Source organism: Microcaecilia unicolor, chromosome 12, assembly GCF_901765095.1.
Source record: "Microcaecilia unicolor chromosome 12, aMicUni1.1, whole genome shotgun sequence".
Classification (NCBI taxonomy): Eukaryota; Metazoa; Chordata; class Amphibia; order Gymnophiona; family Siphonopidae; genus Microcaecilia; species Microcaecilia unicolor.
The window spans coordinates 64,782,917-64,804,291 of NC_044042.1; the positions used below are offsets into that span (position 1 = coordinate 64,782,917).

At 44.1% G+C, this 21,375-nt stretch overlaps 1 protein-coding gene across 2 annotated transcripts in view; it reads left to right on the top strand.

The window, feature by feature from the left end:
• The window catches only part of CBX1 (chromobox 1), a 42,702-nt gene that overhangs the window by 5,464 nt on the left and 15,863 nt on the right, over positions 1-21,375 (top strand). Inside the window, exons 2-3 of one of the 2 annotated variants that reach the window (XM_030220515.1) lie at positions 8,706-8,881; positions 9,007-9,181. In XM_030220515.1, coding sequence (XP_030076375.1) covers positions 8,742-8,881; positions 9,007-9,181 — 315 coding nt within the window. In that variant the 5' untranslated portion in view covers positions 8,706-8,741. The remainder of the gene's footprint in view (positions 1-8,705; positions 8,882-9,006; positions 9,182-21,375) is intronic. The other variant, XM_030220516.1, reaches the window with a different exon arrangement.

Consider the following 21,375-nt stretch of genomic DNA (forward strand, 5'->3'; position numbering starts at 1 on the left):
AGTAACCCATAGTCCAGCAAAGCTATGCTGTGATCTGGAGATTTGCTTATTTACAAATGTTGTATTGTAGACTTGTCCAAGCTTTTTTTATTGGGGGCCATAATTAATATTTTGTAATATTCGGAGGGCCAAGACATGTGTGTGCGCACTTGAGCACATACCTGCTGTCTTCTGTGCCCCCTGCCTTCAATCACTCTATCTCTATGTACCCCCCCCCCCCCCCCCCGGCTGCCATCCATTTTCTCTCACATGTACACCCTACCGTCACCCATTCTCTCTCTATGTACCCCCTACTGTCACCCCTTCTCTCTCGTGTACCCCCTACTGTCACCCCTTCTCTCTCTCTCTCGTGTACCCCCTACTGTCACCCCTTCTCTCTCTCTCGTGTACCCCCTACCGTCACCCCTTCTCTCTCTGTCTCGTGTACCCCCTACCGTCACCCCTTCTCTCTCGTGTACCCCCTACCGTCACCCTTTCTCTCTTTCTCTGTCTCGTGTACCCCCTACCGTCACCCCTTCTCTCTCTCTCTCTTGTACCCCCTACCGTCACCCCTTCTCTCTCTCTCTCTCTCTCTTGTACCCCCTACCGTCACCCCTTCTCTCTCTCTCTCTCTCTCATGTACCCCCTACCGTCACCCCTTCTCCCTCTCTCTCTCGTGTACCCCCTACCGTCACCCCTTCTCTCTCTCTCGTGTACCCCCTACCGTCACCCCTTCTCCCTCTCTCTCTCGTGTACCCCCTACCGTCACCCCTTCTCTCTCTCTCGTGTACCCCCTACCGTCACCCCTTCTCTCTCTCTCGTGTACCCCCTACCGTCACCCTTTCTCTCTCTCTGTCTCGTGTACCCCCTACCGTCACCCCTTCTCTCTCTCTTTCTCTCATGTACCCCCTACCGTCACCCCTTCTCTTTCTCTCTCTCTCTCATGTACCCCCTACCGTCACCCCTTCTCTTTCTCACTCTCTCTCTCATGTACCCCCTACCGTCACCCCTTCTCTTTCTCTCGTGTACCCCCTACCGTCACCCCTTCTCTTTCTCTCGTGTACCCCCTACCGTCACCCCTTCTCTTTCTCTCGTGTACCCCCTACCGTCACCCCTTCTCTCTTTCTCTCGTGTACCCCCTACCGTCACCCCTTCTCTCTCTCTCTCGTGTACCCCCTACTGTCACCCCTTCTCTCTCTCTCTCGTGTACCCCCTACCATCACCCTCTCTCTCATGTACCCCTACCACTATCACCCATTTTCTCTCTCGTATGTACCCCCCACGGTCTCCCATTCTCTTAGATATACCTTTCCACTCCACCACACCCCACCGCCTTTACTCTGTCTCATTCACCTCATCTAAGAGGGAGACTTGTTTCCCTATCATGAGTTGCCTGCAGGCGCACCAGGTGAAGTCTTTCAATGGGAAACTTGCTTCTCTGCCATGACTGGTTTCACCATGAGGTTGAGCCGCATGGCACTGGGTTGATCTTTCAGTATTAAGTCTGATGATACCACGGGAACAGCCTCAACTTTGTTGCTGCACAGCTCAAGCTCCCGGTTAGATCAGTTGCGGCAGAGAAACGGATTCTATGAGAGGACTTCACCCGGAGCTTCTGCGGACCAAGACAATGTAGGTTGGACAAGCCTGTTTTATTTTTTAATATAGCATCTCACCTGATGTAACTAACCTATTTACAATGTGTGATATAAACTAAGAATTCCAAAGCTTAACAATAATGTGCATTCTTGTAAAGTAGTTACAGTGCTGAGAAATTTGCGACCACACTGAGATGGTCTGTATTTTAGCACAATTTATATTAAAAAAAAATATGATGGTCTAATCTAAACCAGGTAACAGAGAAAAATAACTTTGCTGAATAAATAACTTGGACAAAATGTATATATTCATTATTCAACAAAAAGATTCTACAATAAGTATCCTTGTGTGAAAAAATGTGTGACTCCCTTCTTGTGTGAAGCCCATCTACATGAGCTCCCCAACCGAGGAGAGATGCATCAGTCGGAAGCACCTTTTGTGGCTGAGGAATTTGGAATGGAAGTCCCAGGGTCAAACTGGATCGAAAGAGGCACCAGAGCAGAGAGTGAACAAGGTCTGGAGACACTTGGATGACATCTTCCAGGTCTCCCGTAGCATGGTACCACTGGGAGCCTGTGGTCCATTGGGCTGATTTCACGTGAAGGTACGTCATGGATATTTCATAAACAGTGGAAGCCATGTGGTCCAACAGCCTCAACATCTGCCGAGCCGTGACCTGCTGAGAGGCTCGAACCTGAGAGGCCAATGCAACTAAAGTGTCTGCCCTTGGCCCTGGGAGGAAGGCTCAAACCTGCGTATCGTGCAGGGCTCCAATGAATTCCAGTTGTGCAGGGTGAAGATGGGACAGGGGGTAGGTTTATAACAAACCCTAGTAGTTCTAGCACCCAAATAGTTCTCCGCATGGACTCCTAAGCACTGTCCTCCAATGTGCTCTTCACCAGCCAATCGTCAAGGTAATTTACCACATGTACTCCCAGTCGGTGCAGCAACTCTGTGACTACAGCTGGACATTTGGTAAAGACCCTGGGAGCTGACATAAGGCCAAAAGGCAACATGGGATACTGGAAGGTGATGCATTCCCAGCCAAAACCGAAGATACTTCTGGTGGGCTGGAAGTATCGGGATGTGAGTATATGCATCCTTTAAGTCCAAAGAGTGAGGTGATTAAATTTGCAGATGACACAAAACTAGTGAAAGTTGTCAAAAGACATGTGGATTGTGAAAAATTGCAGAAAGACCTTAGGAAACTGGAAGAATGGGCATTCAAATGGCAGATGAAATTTAATGTGGACAGTTGCAAAGTGATTCACATTGAGAAGACTAATCCAAATCATAGTTACCTGATGCTAGGCTCCACCTTAGGAGTCAGCACTCAAGAAAAGGATCTAGGTGTCATTGTAGACAGTATGCTGAAATTTTCTGCCCAGTGTACAGCAGCGGCAAAAAAAAAAAAAAAGCGAATGGGATGTTAGGAATTATTGGGAAAAGGATGCAAAATAAGACCAAGAATATTGTGGTGCCTCTGTACCGCTCCGTGGTGTGACCTCACCTTGAGTATTGCGTTCAATTCTTGTTGCAGTATTTCAAAAAAGATATAGCGGAATTAGAAAAGGTTCAAAAAAGAGTGACCAAAACAATAAAGGGGATGGAACTCCTCTCATATGAGGAAAGGCTGAAGAGCTTAGGGCTCTTCAGCTTGAAAAAGAGATGGCTGATGGGGGATATACTACTACTATTTAGCATTTCTATAGCGCTACAAGGCGTACGCAGCGCTGCACAAACATAGAAGAAAGACAGTCCCTGCTCAAAGAGCTTACAATCTAATAGACAAAAAAATAAATAAAGTAAGCAAATCAAATCAATTAATGTGAACGGGAAGGAAGAGAGGAGGGTAGGTGGAGGCGAGTGGTTACAAGTGGTTACAAGTCAAAAGCAATGTTAAAGAGGTGGGCTTTCAGTCTAGATTTAAAGGTGGCCAAGGATGGGGCAAGACGTAGGGGCTCAGGAAGTTTATTCCAGGCGTAGGGTGCAGCAAGACAGAAGGCGCGAAGTCTGGAGTTGGCAGTAGTGGAGAAGGGAACAGATAAGAAGGATTTATCCATGGAGCAGAGTGCACGGGAAGGGGTGTAGGGAAGGACGAGTGTGGAGAGATACTGGGGAGCAGCAGAGTGAGTACATTTATAGGTTAGTAAAAGAAGTTTGAACAGGATGCGAAAACGGATAGGGAGCCAGTGAAGGGTCTTGAGGAGAGGGGTAGTATGAGTAAAGCGACCCTGGTGGAAGACGAGACGGGCAGCAGAGTTTTGAACCGACTGGAGAGGGGAGATGTGACTAAGTGGGAGGCCAGCAAGAAGGTCTATAAAATCCTGAGTGGTGTAGAACAGATAAAAGTTAAGTCTGCAAGTTAATCACAGTAAATTACACGATCAATGCATCAATTGCGATTAAAATAATTACGCTTAGGCAATTTAATCGCGCTGTGACATATCCTACTCCAAATGTCTCTTCTGCTCTCTTCTACTCCCAATCCCTGTTCTCAGCATGATCCAGCATCTTTCCCTCCAACCAGGATTCAATTATCACCCCCCACATGTCAGCCTTCCTTTAAAATGGTCTTCTGTTGGTCCCCAGCAGTAGCAGTGGTGCACATATGCTGCCTGCAGTCTGCTCCAAAGCTTTCCCTCTCTCTACCTCCTATGGTATCGCTTCCTGTTTTTGCATGGGCGAGATGGGTCGGAGGGAAAGCTTCAGACCTGGCCGCAGGCAGTCACTGCCAGGGACCAGCAGAAGGAAGACTGAGGGAGAGGAGAATTGAGAGGGGGCAGGTGCCGAACCCTGAGTGAGGGGAGTGGACTGAACAGATCTGCAAGCAGAACTGGAGGGGTCACCAGTGGAAGCTATTGCCAAAGCAGTAAGCTCCAGCAACTACGAAAAGAACTTTTTATTGCTCACCACCAAGTGGGTGAGGTGCTGAACAATAAGAGGGAGGGAGAGAGAAAGAAAGAGATAATGGAACTGGGGGAAAGAGGAACGAGAGGGAAAGAAGAAAAAGTAAGATATGTTGGATCGGGAGGGAGGGAAATTATCAGCCCTTAAGGAAAATAGGACTTGATATACAGCCTTTCTGAGGTTTTTGCAGCTACATTCAAAGCTGTTTACATATATTCAGGTACTTATTTTGTACCAGGGGCAATGGAGGGTTAAGTGACTTGCCCAGAGTGTCAAGGAGCTGCAGTGGGAATCAAACTCAGTTCCCCAGGATCAAAGTCCACTGCACTAACCACTAGGCTACTCCTTAAGGGAAGGGATATGGGATTTGATATACCACCTTTCTGCGGTTACAAGCAAAGCAGTTTACATATATACAGGTACTTACTTTGTACCTGGAACTATGGAGATTTAAGTGATCTGCCCAGAGCCACAAGGAGCTGTAGTGTGAAATAAAGTTTAATTGCATAATTAATCATGATTAAAAAGGTTTAATCATGCAGTTAATTGCAATTAATGGCTTTAATCTGAATGCAGCCCTAGTAAAAGTGAAGCAATTTTTCACTCTTTCAAAAAGTACAAAGACCAGGGGACACTTGATAAAATTACATGAAAATACTTTTAAAACAGGAGAAAATATTTTTTCACTCAAAGAAAAAGTTCTGGAACTCGCTGCTGGAGGATGTGGTAACAGCAGAGCATATCTGGGTTTAAAAAAGGTTTGGACAAATTCCTGGAGGAAAAGTCCATAGTCCTGTTAGAGTTGCACGGGGACAGAAAAGTAACCCATCCCCATAGGAATGTAACCCGCCTGCTGCAAGTAATCTCCATTCCTGCCCCTGCCGCACCACATCGCATCTTGCCACACAGTCACATTGATTCCCCCCCCCCCCTCCCCTCCCAAAGAAAGCCAGATTCTATAAATACTGGTAAAGGTAACATAAATACATTTTCTTCTATACCCTGCTAAATAAAAAAAAAATTTAGATTCAATTTCCAAAAAAGCAAACATCCATGGGCAGCATGTCCTCCTCTCCATACCCTTCTATTCCATGTGCTCTGTTTCCCCTTCCCCCTTTTCCATGTATGTGCCCCTTGCCAAATTTTTTTACATTCCCACCCTTCCTTTTTCCAGCCCCCACGCCCCCCTCCCAGTGCACGACTCCATCCACCTCCCCTCCAGCCCTTAGTGGGTGCCCTCCCCAAATGTACCTCAGTGTGCATCCTGGTGGTTTAGTGGCCTCTTGTGGGCAGGAAAGATTCCCACTCTTTCCTGCCTTCTGCTGCTGTTTCTTTAAAACCACTGCTGAGACTTCAAGCAATGGCCTCGCAAGACTTCTGCTTGAAGTATCAGCAGCGGTTTTAAAGACACAGCGACAGCGGGCAGGAAAGCGTTGAGATCTTTCCTGCCCATAAGAGGCCACTAGACCACCAGGATGTACTGAGGTACATTTGGGGAGGGCACCCAGAGCTGGAAGGGAGGGGAGGCAAGACTGGACTCACCTATGTTTGCAGGATCCCCACAGGACCCGGGTCCATCCCCATGGGATTCCCACTACCCTGTTCCCATGCAGCTCTCTAGTCTGTTATTGATATAGACATGAGGGAAGCCACTGCTTGCCCCAGGATTGGTAGCATGGAATATTGCTAGTCATGGTTTCTGCCAGGTACTTGTGACCTGGATTGACCCCTGTTGGAAGCAGGATACTGGGTTAGATGGACCATTGGTCTGACCCAGTATGGCTAAATAGGCCAATTATGACCTCAGAGATCATCTTGGAGAATACTACTGAATAACTGTTTAAGGGGTACGCTTATTAAGGTGCGTTAGTGCTTTTAACATGCCTTTAAAGTTAAGGTGCGTTAAACGTTAACGCGCCAATACATTCCTATAGGCATGTTAAAAACGCTAACGTGCCTATAGCGCATCTTTGTAAACGCAGGCGTAAATAAGGAGCATTCAAACTATCACACAGTGTCTTAAAGATTACCAGACTTTAAGCTTTCTTTGAACTACCAAAAGCCAACAATACAGATGTAATATGCTCAGTTCTACCACAACTGACCAACAGCTAGGCTGCCACATCTTGCACTAATTGCAAAATTCTCAAGTAGGTAATTCCAGATATAAGGGGAGTTACAGTAGTCCATACCGTTAAGAAGTAATTCCTGAAGTCTTTGGCTGCAAAAGAAAACAGTCTATGCTGTTTTCACAACCGTTTAAAGATGAGCACCCTCAAGTTGTGAACAACATACGCAACTATCATTTGGTGTCCTGTGCTATGCATGTCTGCACTTTATCAGGAAAGCAGTTTTCTTTATCCAGAGCAATTCAGCCGTATTCAAATTAAAAACTAGCTTGTTGAACGTCATACAGTCCCCTGCTAGATTGAACATGGAACTTCAGATTGATCTTCATACTATACTATAGTCTTATACTAATCTTGCAGACTATATTGAGACGCTATGCCAGCAGAGATACATAAAGGTCTTTATCAAGACCGTTCGTTTTCAAGATCCATTTTTGAACCATAAGGATCATCTAAGACTCCTGAGACAGGCCTGTGGCCGAAACACACTTTCTGTGTCGAGTCATTGAATAAAGTGGTACTTAGAAATCTTGTATCCCGTCTCCCTGGAGTCATTGGTCCACTTCCCACTCTCTGTTACTTTTACGTGGGAGTTAGTGTTCATCCACTCGGGTAGATTACCTTCTCCTTAATTCTTTAAACACTTCATAATTTAATTGATATTACCAGTGGTAAAATGATCGTAAAGGAGGAAGTGGACGCCGCGTTGATGTTGGATGAGACTTGCTGGGGTCACTTAGCGTGTTTATCTGGCAATAATAGTAGTAACACCGATATTTTTAAAAAAGGGGGGAGGGAGTTTTAGGGACGGGAAGGGGGGGGGGGGCAGTTATAGCACTACATTGTTATTCGTTGGATTGTTATGTATTTGGAATGTTGTAGCCCGGGCTATTTGTGATGCCTGCTTTATGAAAGTCTGTAATGTTCTAACAGGTGCAAAAACTAATAAAAATCATTGAAATATAAAACACTTCATACTTTTTGCAACAACTTTACCTTTTTTATGGCCTGTTTGCCTCTTCGTTTTCATATCCCCATTATTGAGGGATTAAATAATTTGGAGGGCTTTTTATTTTTTTTTTTTTGTTGTTTTTCCTCTACACTAGCATCTTTCCTTATTCTTTTAAAGTGCCATTTCTGGGCTTTCCAGAACTTTTTTCTAAGTAAATACTCTACCTTCAGCGGACCCCTTGACTAATCTATTCTTGGAAGATGGACTGTGAGGAGATTTATATATTTTGGTCACAAACACAATGATTAGTTGTGTAACTACCTTGGGGGTCACCCTTAGCCCCACTACATGAGTATAAATTGTGCTAAATGAGAGAGATCCTCTGGGATTCACAAACTTTTTCTCAGCACTGTGTTTTTTCCCATTCCATACATGGCTTCTATACTATGTACATCCATTTCTGCTTTGTAGTTATAAGTGAGCCTGCTGCACCTTTCCTTGGGAGTCTCTAAATTGAAATAAAGTATTTTAGGAGGGAAAAGTAGAAAGTGTGAGAAGGGCTGTGGATTTGGTACACCAAACCTTCAACTCTATTTTTCTACTGTCCGATTCTGACTTCAATTCCTACTGATATTAGGCTTTAAACATTTTGTTTTGGATCTAAAGTACTGGCAATTATAATCTATAATTATCAGTACTTTACATCCAGAACAAAGAGTTTTAAAATAAGTTTACCATACATTATAATGTTGTAAGTTTTTATTTTGGAGCTGGAGCCAGAGTTGATATATTTTTACCGACTCTTCTTTTACTCCAAATTGCTTCTGATTCCATGACTCTGCAGCCCTGAGTCTGAGAAACAGCTACAAGTTTTAGGAGCTAGGAACATTTTTTTTTTCAACTTTTTTTGGTTTATACTTAGCTTGCTTTTCTCCCCCTCTTCCAGCCTCTCTCCCTTCATTGCCCTTCCCTCCAGTCTCAAACCTTAATGTCATCTCTTTTCCAGTCTCTATCTTTTCATGTGTGGCTTCAAGGAGCTCCAGTAATAATTACTGCAATCCCGGCATTTGTTTTGTTTACCTTTGAATAATGACAGGAATAATGAATCTTGACTTGTTACTTCTCTACCAATTCAGCAGCGTTCCTTTTAAGCTGAAAAACTGGCTAACGCAATGGGAAAAAAGCAAAATAAGAAGAAAGTGGAGGAGGTACTGGAGGAAGAGGAAGAAGAGTATGTGGTGGAGAAAGTCTTGGACCGGCGGGTAGTGAAAGGAAAAGTCGAGTATCTTTTAAAATGGAAAGGTTTCTCAGAGTAAGTCCCTAGGGCCCATGAGAATATTTGGCTCAGGTAGGAATTGAACTGGTGAAAGTGTAATACTGGCTGTGGGGTTGGAAGTGGGGGCATCGGCTTATCTCGATGGTGTGTTTTGATTGCAGTGAGGATAACACCTGGGAGCCTGAGGAGAACTTGGACTGTCCAGATCTGATTGCAGAATTCCTACAGTCACAAAAATCTGCACATGAAACAGAGAAATCGGAGGGTAACAAACGTAAGCCAGATTCTGACAACGAGTTAGGTGAAGAAAGTAGGCCAAAGAAGAAGAAAGAGGAGGTAAGGATTATTTTTATTTATTTTATTGCATTTGTATCCCACATTCCCCCACCTATTTGCAGGCTCAATGTGGCTTACATAGATTTGTTAACATTGTCATTGCAGGATATCGGATACAGTTAGTAATGTGTAGCAATTCGGAAGGGAAGATAGAGGAAGGGAGAGAGTGGTTAGGGTAGTTATATAAGGTAGGCGTTCATAATAGAGTGGATTGGTGAGGTGACTTAGTGAGGCTATAGGTTCTCATTGTAGGCTTTGTTGAAGAAGAATGTCTTCAGAGATTTTCGAAAGATAGTTGTTTCGTTGATTGCTTTCAGGTCTGTAGGTAATGTATTCCATAACTTGGTGCTCATGTAAGACAAGGTAGTGGCATGCATCAGCTTGTATTTAAGTCCTTTGCAGCTGGGGTAGTGCAGGTTGAGAAATTGCGGGATGATCTTGTGGCGTTTCTGGGAAGTAGGTCTATGAGGTTTAGCATGTAGATTGGGGCGTCTGCATGAATGATTTTGTGTACGATCGTGCAGATCTTGAACGCAATGCGTTCCTTAAGTGGGAGCCAGTGAAGTTTCTCTCTTAAGGGTTTTGCATTTTCATATTTAGTTTTTCCAAATATGAGGATACATTTACCCTTAGGGTTTTTCTCTTTCCACTGAAATGTGTATTTTATTTTTGTCCTTATTTGCTATAATTAGGACTCTTGATCCTACCGGTTTTTCATTTGAAAATGTAGGGGTTTAGTTTTTCAGGCAATCTGGTGATTTGACAGCCTAAGAAAAATTCTCCTCTTTGGCAAATAAGTAGCAGGGGCCACCAAGGCCATCCCCATCCCCATGAGCCACACATTTTATTTCATAACGTACTTTTTCCAGTTTTAAAAAATATAAGTTGCATACTTGGTGTGTTCTGATGGTCAGAATCTCCTTTCTCGCGGTTTCTCTTTATTTCCATATTTTATCTAGCACCTTTCCCTGAAAAGGATACTTGTACTTAAATTCTTTGGGGGGAAAAAAAACAGGATCGTTGTTGAGATGAACGGAATAGACGGAGCCTAAAATTAAGAGGCTCTGTCTATTCCGTTCCTTTCGGAATGAGGTATTTTTGAAAGATATTAACAAAAGAGTGACGTTAGAGCTCCACGATACCATATAATACAAAAATAGCAATAAAATAAAAGCAGTTCAGGTGCCTTTAAGTAAAAATCAGAAGTTAAAATATTCCAACGTATCCCTGTCAACTGCTAGTAAGGTTGTAAATACAAACAATATCATACACTGATGAATACATTGAAATGTCTGTATGCAAATGCCAGAAGTATGAAATATAAGATGGGGGAAAGAGAGACATAATTGGCATCTCGGAGTCCTGGTGGAAGGAGAATAACCAATGAAGGCACCGATATCAGGATATAAATTATATTGCAGTGATGGGGTGAATCAGATTGGTGGAGAAGTTGCACTCTGTTAAACATGGCACAGAGTCAAACAGGACAACAATTTTGCAGAAAACAAAATGCACTGTGGAATCTTTATGGGTAGAAATTGCATGTTTGATGGGAAAGAGTACAGCAGTGGAGATTGTACCACTGTCCCAGCCAGAATAAGCAGGCAGATGATGAGATGCTAACAGAGTTTGCTACACAGTACTAATAGGAGATTTAATTTAGCCTAGTATTGACTAGGGCGATGTCTCATCAGGACATACTAAGGATATAATGTTTCTAGATAAAATAAATGACTGCTTTGTGAAGCAGTGTTCCATGAACTGATGAGACGAGGAGCTGTTTTAGACCTGGGCCCCAGTGCTCAAAGCTTACCCTGATATCAGTGTTTGGTTTAGACTGGTTGTAGCTAGTCTAGCATGCACGTTATTCAGCATATAATGTATAAAGGGATTCTGCATGGCTTTTACTGTTTGCCATAGCAGCTACTGCTAATCCTATGCAAATGTATTACAACAAGCTCATTAGTATAGTGCAAAACTTTCTGGCAGGTCTGGAGCTGGCCATTACATGAGGGTGACTTTTTGGAAGAGTGGTCTGCTTTCATTTCTTAATAGTATCTGCACGTGTGTGTGTGTGTGTGTGTGAAATGTGTAGGAGCTCATGCTGGCATATCGCTTTTGCTAGCATTGGATTAGAGAGAGGAGCAAAACAGCTGATCAGCCAGTGTCGGACAGCAGAGAACAACTCCTGAAGGTTTTCAAACCGTAAACTGGGAAGCTCTTAGTGCCCTGATTCCCCGAGGACCAGTGTCTTCATTACCCAAACAAGAGCACCAATCTCTCCAGAGTAGTAAATAGTCTAGATTTGTATCCTGAGGTCTTTTCCCCAGGATCCCTTCAAAAGCTGGTGGAACAGGTAGACGCAGGGAATCCCACAAGCAGCTCGATGACAACAGCAAATTCCCTCCCACAAGGGGTGGAGAAACAAAAGTGAACAGCCAGTTGGCTGAGGAAAGCCCCTATGATGTCAGCCTATGTCAAGAGTGACATTAGCAAAGAGGCGGAGTTTAGCCTTGAAGTGGCAGGAAAAACAAAAAAAGATTCCCAAGCATGTGGGCAAAATCAATCAGGGGCAGCCTGAGGGAAAGCAGTACAAGCGCAGAGCAGCTAAGACTTGTCTAGGGAGTGTCTAGAGGTAATCAGCAGCGTGAGGGAGCCGGCAATGTGAGCACCAGTGCACAGCAGGATGAGAGGAGATTCAACTGAAGAGGAGTCCTGTGAGTGGGCATGCGCAGAACATGGACACTTACTGAGAGACTGTTCTGCGCATGTGCTAGGCTCTTTTCCCTACAGAGCCGCTTGCAGGATTTTTGAGCACCTCATTTGCATGCAGTTTTCTTTCAGTATCAGTTGCTGTTTAGAAATTGGTAAGTTTGACTGTGGCTATAAATGCACGTGGTATTTAATGGTGAATTTTGAGCATCAAAGCCCTAGTCCTTAGTGGAACACAACATTTTATGCAAGATGTAATGAGGCCACTTGGCAATAGTAATAATACTGTCAAATTTTACTTAACTGGCGGGAGGACATTAAAAAAAACCTACTGTACTAGCATTTAACTTTCAAAAGGGAGACTGATATAATGAGTAAAATGGTTAGGAAATAAAAATACAAAGGGTCCCTTTTACTAAGCTGTGTTGGGCACTAGTGCTCACCTAACTCAGCTTAAAATGGCATAAACAAAAATGTTATAGCTTCTAAAACTTGTGGCATGGCTCTTCCAAGGTGCATATTACAGGGGGGAGTAGGGCAGCAGCGTGAGGAGGATGAGTGGGAAGGGGAAAGGTACAGCATACACTTATAGATCTAAGCCTGGTGGGGAAAATGATTAATTCTGGTTTTACATGTGGAGTACTAAGGCACGAATGCCTGGCAAAAGAGTAACTTCCTACTGAAAGAAAGGAAGCAGACATAATCTATATTCAGGAAGCACATTTGAAAAAATTCTCAGCTGTATTTATTAAGAAGTAGAAAATATCTTCACATATTCCTGGTTTCCAGTTTGTTGGAGTGTAAGAACTGGGGTAGGGAGTTTGATTACAGAGCAGATGTGAGAAACAAGAAGAGGGATATCTTATTCTAAAAGTGCTTTGAAAATGAGTCTCTTTATGTCCGAAATAGTGGCACAATGTTTTTTCATAAGCTGTATAGTTTATTACTTTTAATCTGCCTTTTTCCAAGGCAGAGTAAAACAGAAATGTACATAATCATCAAAGCAATACAATAACATACACAGTGCATAACAGTGTCATCCAAAAGTATTATTACTGAAATAAAACTCCTCATCAGCTCTCTTTCACTAAAATGCACACCGCAGACTAATCCCAGGAATGTCCTATAGGCTAACCGAAATAAATAACGTTTTAGTTGCCGTTTAAAAACAGATGTCTTTTTGAGTCCTACATGTTGATTCCATTCCATTGGACCAGCTATTGAAAAAGTATGCTTTCTTGTATGCTGAAGTCTAAAACTGTAAAAATCAGGAACAGCCACACTGCAAGACCCTTCAGATCGCAATGCCTGGCTAGGACATATGGCTGCAGTACTTGCTTCAAATACTGTGATGAGACATGATACAGCCTCTGTTGAACTTGCAGAACTATTGTTAGTAATATCTAATTTACCTTTAAAATTAAGCATGGTACCGGAAGATTGTAGGGTGGCCAATGTAACGCCAATTTTTTAAAAAGGTTCCAGAGGAGATCCAGTGAGCCTGACGTTGGTGCCAGGCAAAATGGTGGAGACTATTATAAAGAACAAAATTTACAGAGCATATTCAAAAGCATGGATTAATGAGACAAAGCCAACATGAATTTAGAGAAGGAAAACTTTGCCTCACCAATCTATTACATTTCTTTGAAGGGGTGAACAAATGTGTGGATAAAGTGAGCTGGTCGATTATTGTCTTGTCTGGATTTTCAAAAGGTGTTTGACAAAGTACCTCTGTAACCACAGAAAGGCGGTATATCAAATCCCCTCTCCATCCCCTTTGAAAGACTTATTTGTTCAGCAATTCCTTTCAAGTATTTTAAAGTGTGTATTGTTTCTCCTCTGTCCCTCCTCTTCTTCTAGAGATACATATTTAGGATCTCCAGTCTCTCTTCATATAATGGAGACCTCTTATATTTTGGTTGCTTTCCTCTGAACCGGCTTCAGTCTCATTATGTCTTTAAGCTCCAAAATTGAGCTCAAGGGAAGCTTCACTGGCATCCTATATAGAGGCATGTGACCCCTTCCTGTCTTCTTATATGCCCCTCACTATGTAGCCTAGCATCTTTCTAGTTTGGACCACCATCCTGACACACTTTTTGTCACCTTGAGATTCTCAGACACGTATCACCCCAAGGTCTCCCTTCTGGTTCATGCTTATCAGCTTCTCCCTTCCTATCACATACAATCCTTTCAGCATTTTGCACTCCAAATGCACTAGTATGTACTTTTTTTCTATTAAATGTAAATATATTATCTTGCTAGGTGAGTCCATACCAGCAGACGGGAGACAGAGTAATGTGAATATTTCAGTGATATCACCACTATAAGGAGTGGTGTAGCCTACAACATTTCAGTATTTCTCTGCCTCCAGAAGATGGATGCAGATCAGACAGATGCAGCTTGGAGTGGCTTGTCCTTCTTTGCCCCCAAGTTGGTATGGGTCACCCTAGAGTTCCTGGGCCTGGTAGCAGCCCTCAGGAGCCACTGCCAGTGGGATGAGGCTTTTTATTCTGTATTGCTCTCCCCCACCCCACCCCCAATGGGGTGCTCTATTTAGGCCTTGTCTTTAAAAAAAAAAACACACACACGCACACAAAAGGAAAACATAGAGAGCAGAGTTCATGGCCAGCACAGTGTGGCAGGAGGGTCAGTTGGAACCGAGCACATCAAATCCCCCAGAGCCTTGGAGCAAGCAAGTGATTCTGCAATCGCAATGCCCAAGGGCTGCCATCGTGGGGGTCACAAGAGCCAGCATGTGTCTTGTGTGGCTGGTTTCTAGTGCCCTTGCTGTGATGAGGAAAGTGATTTCACTACCAGACAGTGCTGGAGGAGCAAGGCTTGATTTTCCTGCCACAGGTGTCTTGTGGATCTCAGGAACACAGGGAAGCATTTTCAGTGGGCATGGTGGCCATTTTGCTGGGGGGGGGGGGGTTCCCCCTTAAGTGTCAGAAGCTTGGAAAGGCCATCTTGGGCCCCTCAAGCAGATCTGGGGCCCTGTTGTGCAGCCTCCCCCCTCCCTGGGGAGATCCAGATGGTATCTGGAAGGGCTTCAGGGGTCCTGGTGGAGCTATGATGCCCCTCAGTTGCTAGGGCTCCCCAAGAGGCAGTCCTATTTGGCTACTGGGCTGAAGGGTCACAAGCAGGCCAAAGCCTCTTCAGCTGCTTTGATGAGTGTCCAAGATCGTGTTCTTCCAGATTCCTCTTGAGAGGACACTTGGAGAAACCTGGAGGAGGACCATCTCAGTGAACTGTCCCTCGAGGGGGAAGGGGACAATTCCCCAGTGGTCAGACTGTTTTGGAAGAAGGAGCTGCTGATTCTCATTGATCAAGTAGTTAGGTCACTTTGTATCCCAAACATGCCCTGCCCTCTCACTCTCCCCCCCACCCCCCCACCCCCCACACACACACACACATTGGTCTCTGAGGGAGACCCCCATCTGGAAAGGTATCCGCAGACTCTCAAAAGCTTTTCCTCTGTACAAAGCTCTAGAATGGGAAGCAGAGCTCATTTTCAATGGCTTTCAGCCCTGAAATGCTAGGCAGTTCAGGTGACACTGCAGTGCCTGTTCCCCCTGAGATAAGCCGTCCATTCTGCCAAATGAGGAATGGCAAGGCATCATTATATCTACTTTGCGATTCTAAAGAAAGGGGGTTCCTTTTGGCTATTCTAGACCTCAAGAGGGGTAAACGCCTCTTTACAAATCCTTCACTTCTACGGAGATCTTTCATTCAGTAATTGCCTCACTGAGATCTAAGGAATTCTCACATCCCTGGATCTCTCTGAGGCATATCTCCACATCATTATTAGGGAGTCACACAGGTGATTCCTCTTCTTTTGTGTTCTGGGTTAATATTTTCAATTCAGAGCACTGTTCTTTGGTTTAGCCACAGACCTTTTCCAAGGAGATGGTAGTTAGTCTAACACCATAAGGAGAGCACCCCTTATTATCCATACCTGGTAATCCTTATCTGGACAGTTGGCACATTCAGGCAGGCTCCTATCAAGGCACAGTGAGGGTGAGTCAGCTGTTGGAGAGCCTCGGATAGTGAACTATGTAAAGAAACACGGTTTACTCTTGGCCCTTGGAGTGTCTGGCAGTTCAATTTGACGCCTCACAAGGGATGGTCTTTCTGACTGGATAGTGTGTTCAAGCTCCAGGTCAGTGTTCTTGCCCCAAGGGTCTGAGATTATCTGCAGTTGTTGAACTCCATGGCCACAACTTTGGAAGTGATGTCCTGGGCAAGGGTGCACATGAGACACCTTCATCAGGCCCTGCTGTCCTGGTGGTTCCCCAAGTCACAGGACTTTTGAAAAGAAAATTCCCCCCTCAAGTCAGCACCACTTGCAGCTGTTCTGTTGGTTATATCAGGGTCGCCTATTAACAGGAGTCCCCCCTAGATCTTCCAGATTGAGTGGGGGTGACTTTGGACACGAGCCTATTGGGATGGGGAATGTACTGCCAGACACAAGTGGCTCCAAGACATTGGACACAGGTGGAAGCCTCATGGCCCATCAGTTGGAAATAGACACTTCCTTCCCCCTCTTAAAGGGAAGAGGGTCCAAGTGAAGGCAGGCAACACCATGGCGGTGACATGGGTCAAGCAGGGAGGCAGAAGCACAGCAGTCAAGTACAAGTTTGGCAGAATCTCATCTACTGCCTCTTCCCACTGCCCATGCAAGTAGACTTTCTTATTCAACAAACCCCAAACCCAGAAGAGGAGGACTTGGATCTGGCAGAATTTCAAATTTGGTGGACTGCTGGGGGAGTCCCCTCTTTGATCTTATGATAGTTAAGTGGAATGCCAAGTGTCCCCAATTCTTCAGTCACAGGACAAGTAGTGGGCCTCTGCTGGATCAGGTTAGTCGCAAGACACATTCATTCTTGGTAGTTCTGATAGCTCCAGATTATTAACAGCATACACGGTAAACAGATCTAATCAGATTTCTGGCAGGGCCAACTATCTTGGGAGGCCCAGGGCTTCTACTCCAGGGGTCAGGATTCCTCAAGGTTCTGGGTCCCTTCTGTCTTACGGCTTGGCCCTTGAGAAGTGAAAGTTAACACATGGGTTATGTGCCTCAAGTGGTGGCTACTTTGCTTCAGGCACTCATACCCTCAATGGTCTCTAGCATATGTGCGTATCTGAAGACAGTTTGCATGCTAGCAGGTTTGGTTCTTAACTCCCTGAAGGTTCAAGTAGTGCACTGGCATGTTTTCTGAGGCAAGGTTCAGGGGGCTCCTTTGGGCTCTTGCTCAAACATAGTCCAACTTGGGGGGGGGGGGGGGTGCAAAGCATATTTGTTCCCTGAAGCATGCCACTATCCTGCTGTGGAATCTCAATTTAGTTTTGATAGTGCTGAAGAAACCACCCTTTCAACTCTTACACAGGGCTTCGATATGAGACCTCTCCATGAAAATGGTGTCCCTAGTAGCACACAGAGTTTCAGGCTGTCTCATGTAATAATCCATTCTTACACTTTTTAGAAGATTCTTTTTATTCGTACAGTTCAACCTCTTTTTTTCCTTTAGTGAAAGTGGTTTCCTCCCATTTGAACCAACCTCTTTCTCAGTGGACAAGAAAGGGAGATCTGGGAAGATGCTTCATAAGTTATATGCTCAAAACCCTGATTTGCTACCTAGAAGTCACCAATGAGTTCAGTTGCTTGGATCATTTGTTTATGCTCTTCAATGGCATGCAAGGGACAGGCCAGTTCAATCTCAACTATAGTACGTTGGATTAAAGCCACAATTGAGTCCGTATACATTGTCAATCACAGAATAGTGCCTGAGAACCTTCAGTCACCCTTGACAAGATCTCAAGTGGCTTCTTGGACAGAGACTAGAACAGTCTCTTCAGAAGGTATCTGCAAGGTAGTGACATAGGCATTGCTGCATTCCTTTATTAAGCACTACTAACTTGATGTTGCAGTGTCAGCATACAGTGCCCTTTTTCATCTCCTGCCTAAAGCTTTGGAACAGGTCATTGATCTAGTCTGCTCTGATCTAGTAGGATGGTAAAGGAAGGTGAAATTATCCATACCTGTTAATTTCCTTTCCTTGAGTCCTGCTAGACCAGTCCAGCATTCCTCCCGAGAAGATGGGGTATCCATGGGATATCAATATGGTTCCTCTGACTCACATTCTGGATGTGTATATATTGTAAACTAAAGAGTTGATTTCTAATAGTTCATTGGGTACGTTCTGGGTTATACATTCTACCATCATCATCTTTTGTTCTTATGCTGTAAATTCTGGTGGTTTCATGTTGCTTTGGCCATGGGCATACTGCAGTGTTCAGACTGTACCACTCCTTATAGTGCTGATTGTTGCCAGAGTATTCAAATTTCTCTGCCTCCTTGTGGTACAAGGATACAAGCCATTGATGAAGGCTCAAGGAAAGGAAATTAACAGGTACAAATAATTTCACCCTGTGAAACATGTGACCAGACCTCTAGTTTTTGTAGATCAGTTCTCATTTTGTTTACTCTCTCATGGGTGTTCCCTGTGTGTTAGATCTTCATGTCATCCACAAAATGGCTTTCCCTTCTAATCACTCACAAAGATTGAACAAAATCAGCCCCAGGACCAACCCCTGAGGCATTCCACTGCTCACCATTCTTTCTTCCAAATCAGTGCCATTTTCCACTACCCTCTATTGTCTGTCAGTTAACCAGCTTCTTTTTCCAGTTATCTACCTTGGGGACCTGCCCCTAAGCTTGTAAGTCTGTTTAATAAGTCCCCTATGAGAAACTATCAGAGTCTTTGCTGAAATCCAAGTACACCACATCCAGTGCATGCCCTTTATCTGGTTCTCTGGTCACCCAGTCAAAAAAAAAGTTTTTTTCAGATGTTTGGCATTCTCTGCCTCTGGTAGAAACCATGTTGCTTAGGATCTTGCAACCCCCCCTGAACTGTTAAAAAAAAAAACTATCCTTTCTATTAGCAGTATCTTAATTACTTTTCAGTTGTTATTCAGTAAATTCCTAATGTCAGTGGGATACTGTGAAATCTAAAAGACTGGCCATCCAGGAGTTGGCATTCCTAACAATTTATCAGTTATTAAGAAATTAAATTTGGATCCATCATGGATATCGTGGAAATTTTGGCAACCTATAAAGCCTGCTTCACCACTCTCATGTGTCCATTCTGCCTTCCTGATCCTTGGTTTTACTTTTGTGTATATCCCCGAGTCCTCAATTTTGTTCTCACTTTTGCCACCTTCTGGAAGGCTATTCTATTCATCCATGAAAAATACTTTATGAATGTAGTCCTCTCCATCGTATCATGGTAAACATTAAGTCTGACCTAGAAACATGGGACACCCCTAATCTCTTCTGGGGCAAAATACATTGTATGAAATGAACGTTATCCTTGTGGACACAGCAAAATCAAATCTCAGCTGCCTAACATTAACACCTGAAGCTAGCCTGAATCAAAAGGGGTCACCACCCCTTGCCATTGGACTGCAGTGAAACTGGGGACAGAGAAAAGAAAAAAAAGACAGAAGTGGGGAAAATTGAGAATTTTGTAAGGCCAGTCTCCCCAAAGGAAACATAGCTGATACAATCTAATAATATAGTATACAGTAAATGATGACAGATAAAGACCAGCATGTTCCACCCAGTCTGTCCAGTAAGATGGCCAAAGCTGTACTGGCTGCTCTATGCAGGGGGCCTTAGCAACAACTTGCACTGGGGCTATTGTGATAGACATGGGGAAAGAAAGCCACTGCTTGTCCCTGGAATAAGTAGCATGACTCTTAGGACTAATAGAAGGTTGTAAGCGACATGACCACATCTCACCATTTTTGTTTTTTATAAACTTCTTCACTGGCTACCAGTACAATAAAGAGCCAAATTTAAAACTCTGTTTGTCCTTCAAGGCCCTTAAAGGAAATAGCCCAGAGTACCTGAAGAACAGGATCTCCCTCTACACACCTTTAAGGTCACCAAGGTCCTCCTAAGGAGTATCCCTAACCACACCCTCTCCAAAGAGCATCACACGATGTGATACCCGCAAACGAGCCTTCTCCAGAATATCCCCCACGCTCTGAAAATGCACTCCCTGAAAGGCTTCGCTTTACACAAGACTCTCTCTACTTCAGGAAGCAGGTGAAAACTTAGCTCTTCAACCAGGCCTTTAACAGAAGTAGTAAATGATACCGGCTATACATATTATAGCAGGACATGTTTATCTACTCCTACCCTAGTTAAGATGATAATGTTCAAGCACCTTTCTGACCTCATTTGCAATTTTCTTTAAACTAGTTCCTTATTTTCGTACTCCCTGTTTCTCCATTTTATCTATCTATATGTTCCATCTTTGCTTACACCCTATGCTGTCTATTAAAATGTTTTATTGTGTATTGTATTGACATTGTAAGTAGTATACTATGCCATACTTATTATTGTTGTTTGAATATTTTTACTGCTAATTGTCAATTATGTTTGACTTATTCTTGCAGTACACCACCTTGAGTGAATTCCTTCAAAAAGGTGGTAATTGAATCCTAATAAACAATAAATAAAATACTTGGGGTTCTGCCAAGTACTTGTGACCTGATTTGGCCACTGCTGGAAGCAGGATACTGGGCTAGATGGACCATTGGTCTGACCCAGTATGGTTATTTTTAGCTTCTTATGGCATTAATAGCTCCTTTCTTCTGCAGGTTATGTTTCTCTCAATGCAGCCTAGCATATAGGCTTTCACCACCTTGAGGTCTTGACACTATCGCCTCAAGGTTCCTCTCCTGGTCTGTGCATATTAGCCTCTGGCACCCTTGGTGATTTAAATCTTTCTGCTCTCACAAAAAGCGTTAGAATTTATTAGACATCATCATCTATCATCATCATCATCTAAGATCCTCAACCTCTCTCTCTCCACTGCAACTGTCTCTGACACCTTCAAGCACACCGTTGTCACACCTCTCCTCAAAAAAACCTTCACTTGACCCTACCTGCCCCTCCAACTACCGCCCCATTTCTCTTTTACCCTTCCTGCGCCGTTCATAGCCGCTGCCTTGATTTTCTCTCCTCTCACGCCATCCTCGATCCACTTCAATCCGGTTTTCGCCCTCTGCACTCGACTGAAACGGCACTCTCTAAAGTTTGCAATGACCTGCTCCTGGCCAAATCCAGAGGTCACTACTCCATCCTCATCCTCCTCGATCTTTCCGTCGCGTTTGACACTGTCAATCATGATTTACTTCTTGCCACGCTGTCCTCTTTTGGGTTCCAAGGCCCTGTCCTCTCCTGGTTTTCCTCTTATCTCTCCCACCGCACCTTCAGGGTACACTCCCATGGATCTTCCTCCACTCCCATCCCACTATCTGTTGGAGTTCCCCAGGGATCTGTCCTTGGACCCCTTCTCTTCTCAATCTACACCTCTTCCCTGGGCTCGCTGATCTCGTCTAATGGTTTTCAGTATCATCTTTACGCTGATGACACCCAGCTATACCTCTCCACACCTGACATCACTGCGGAG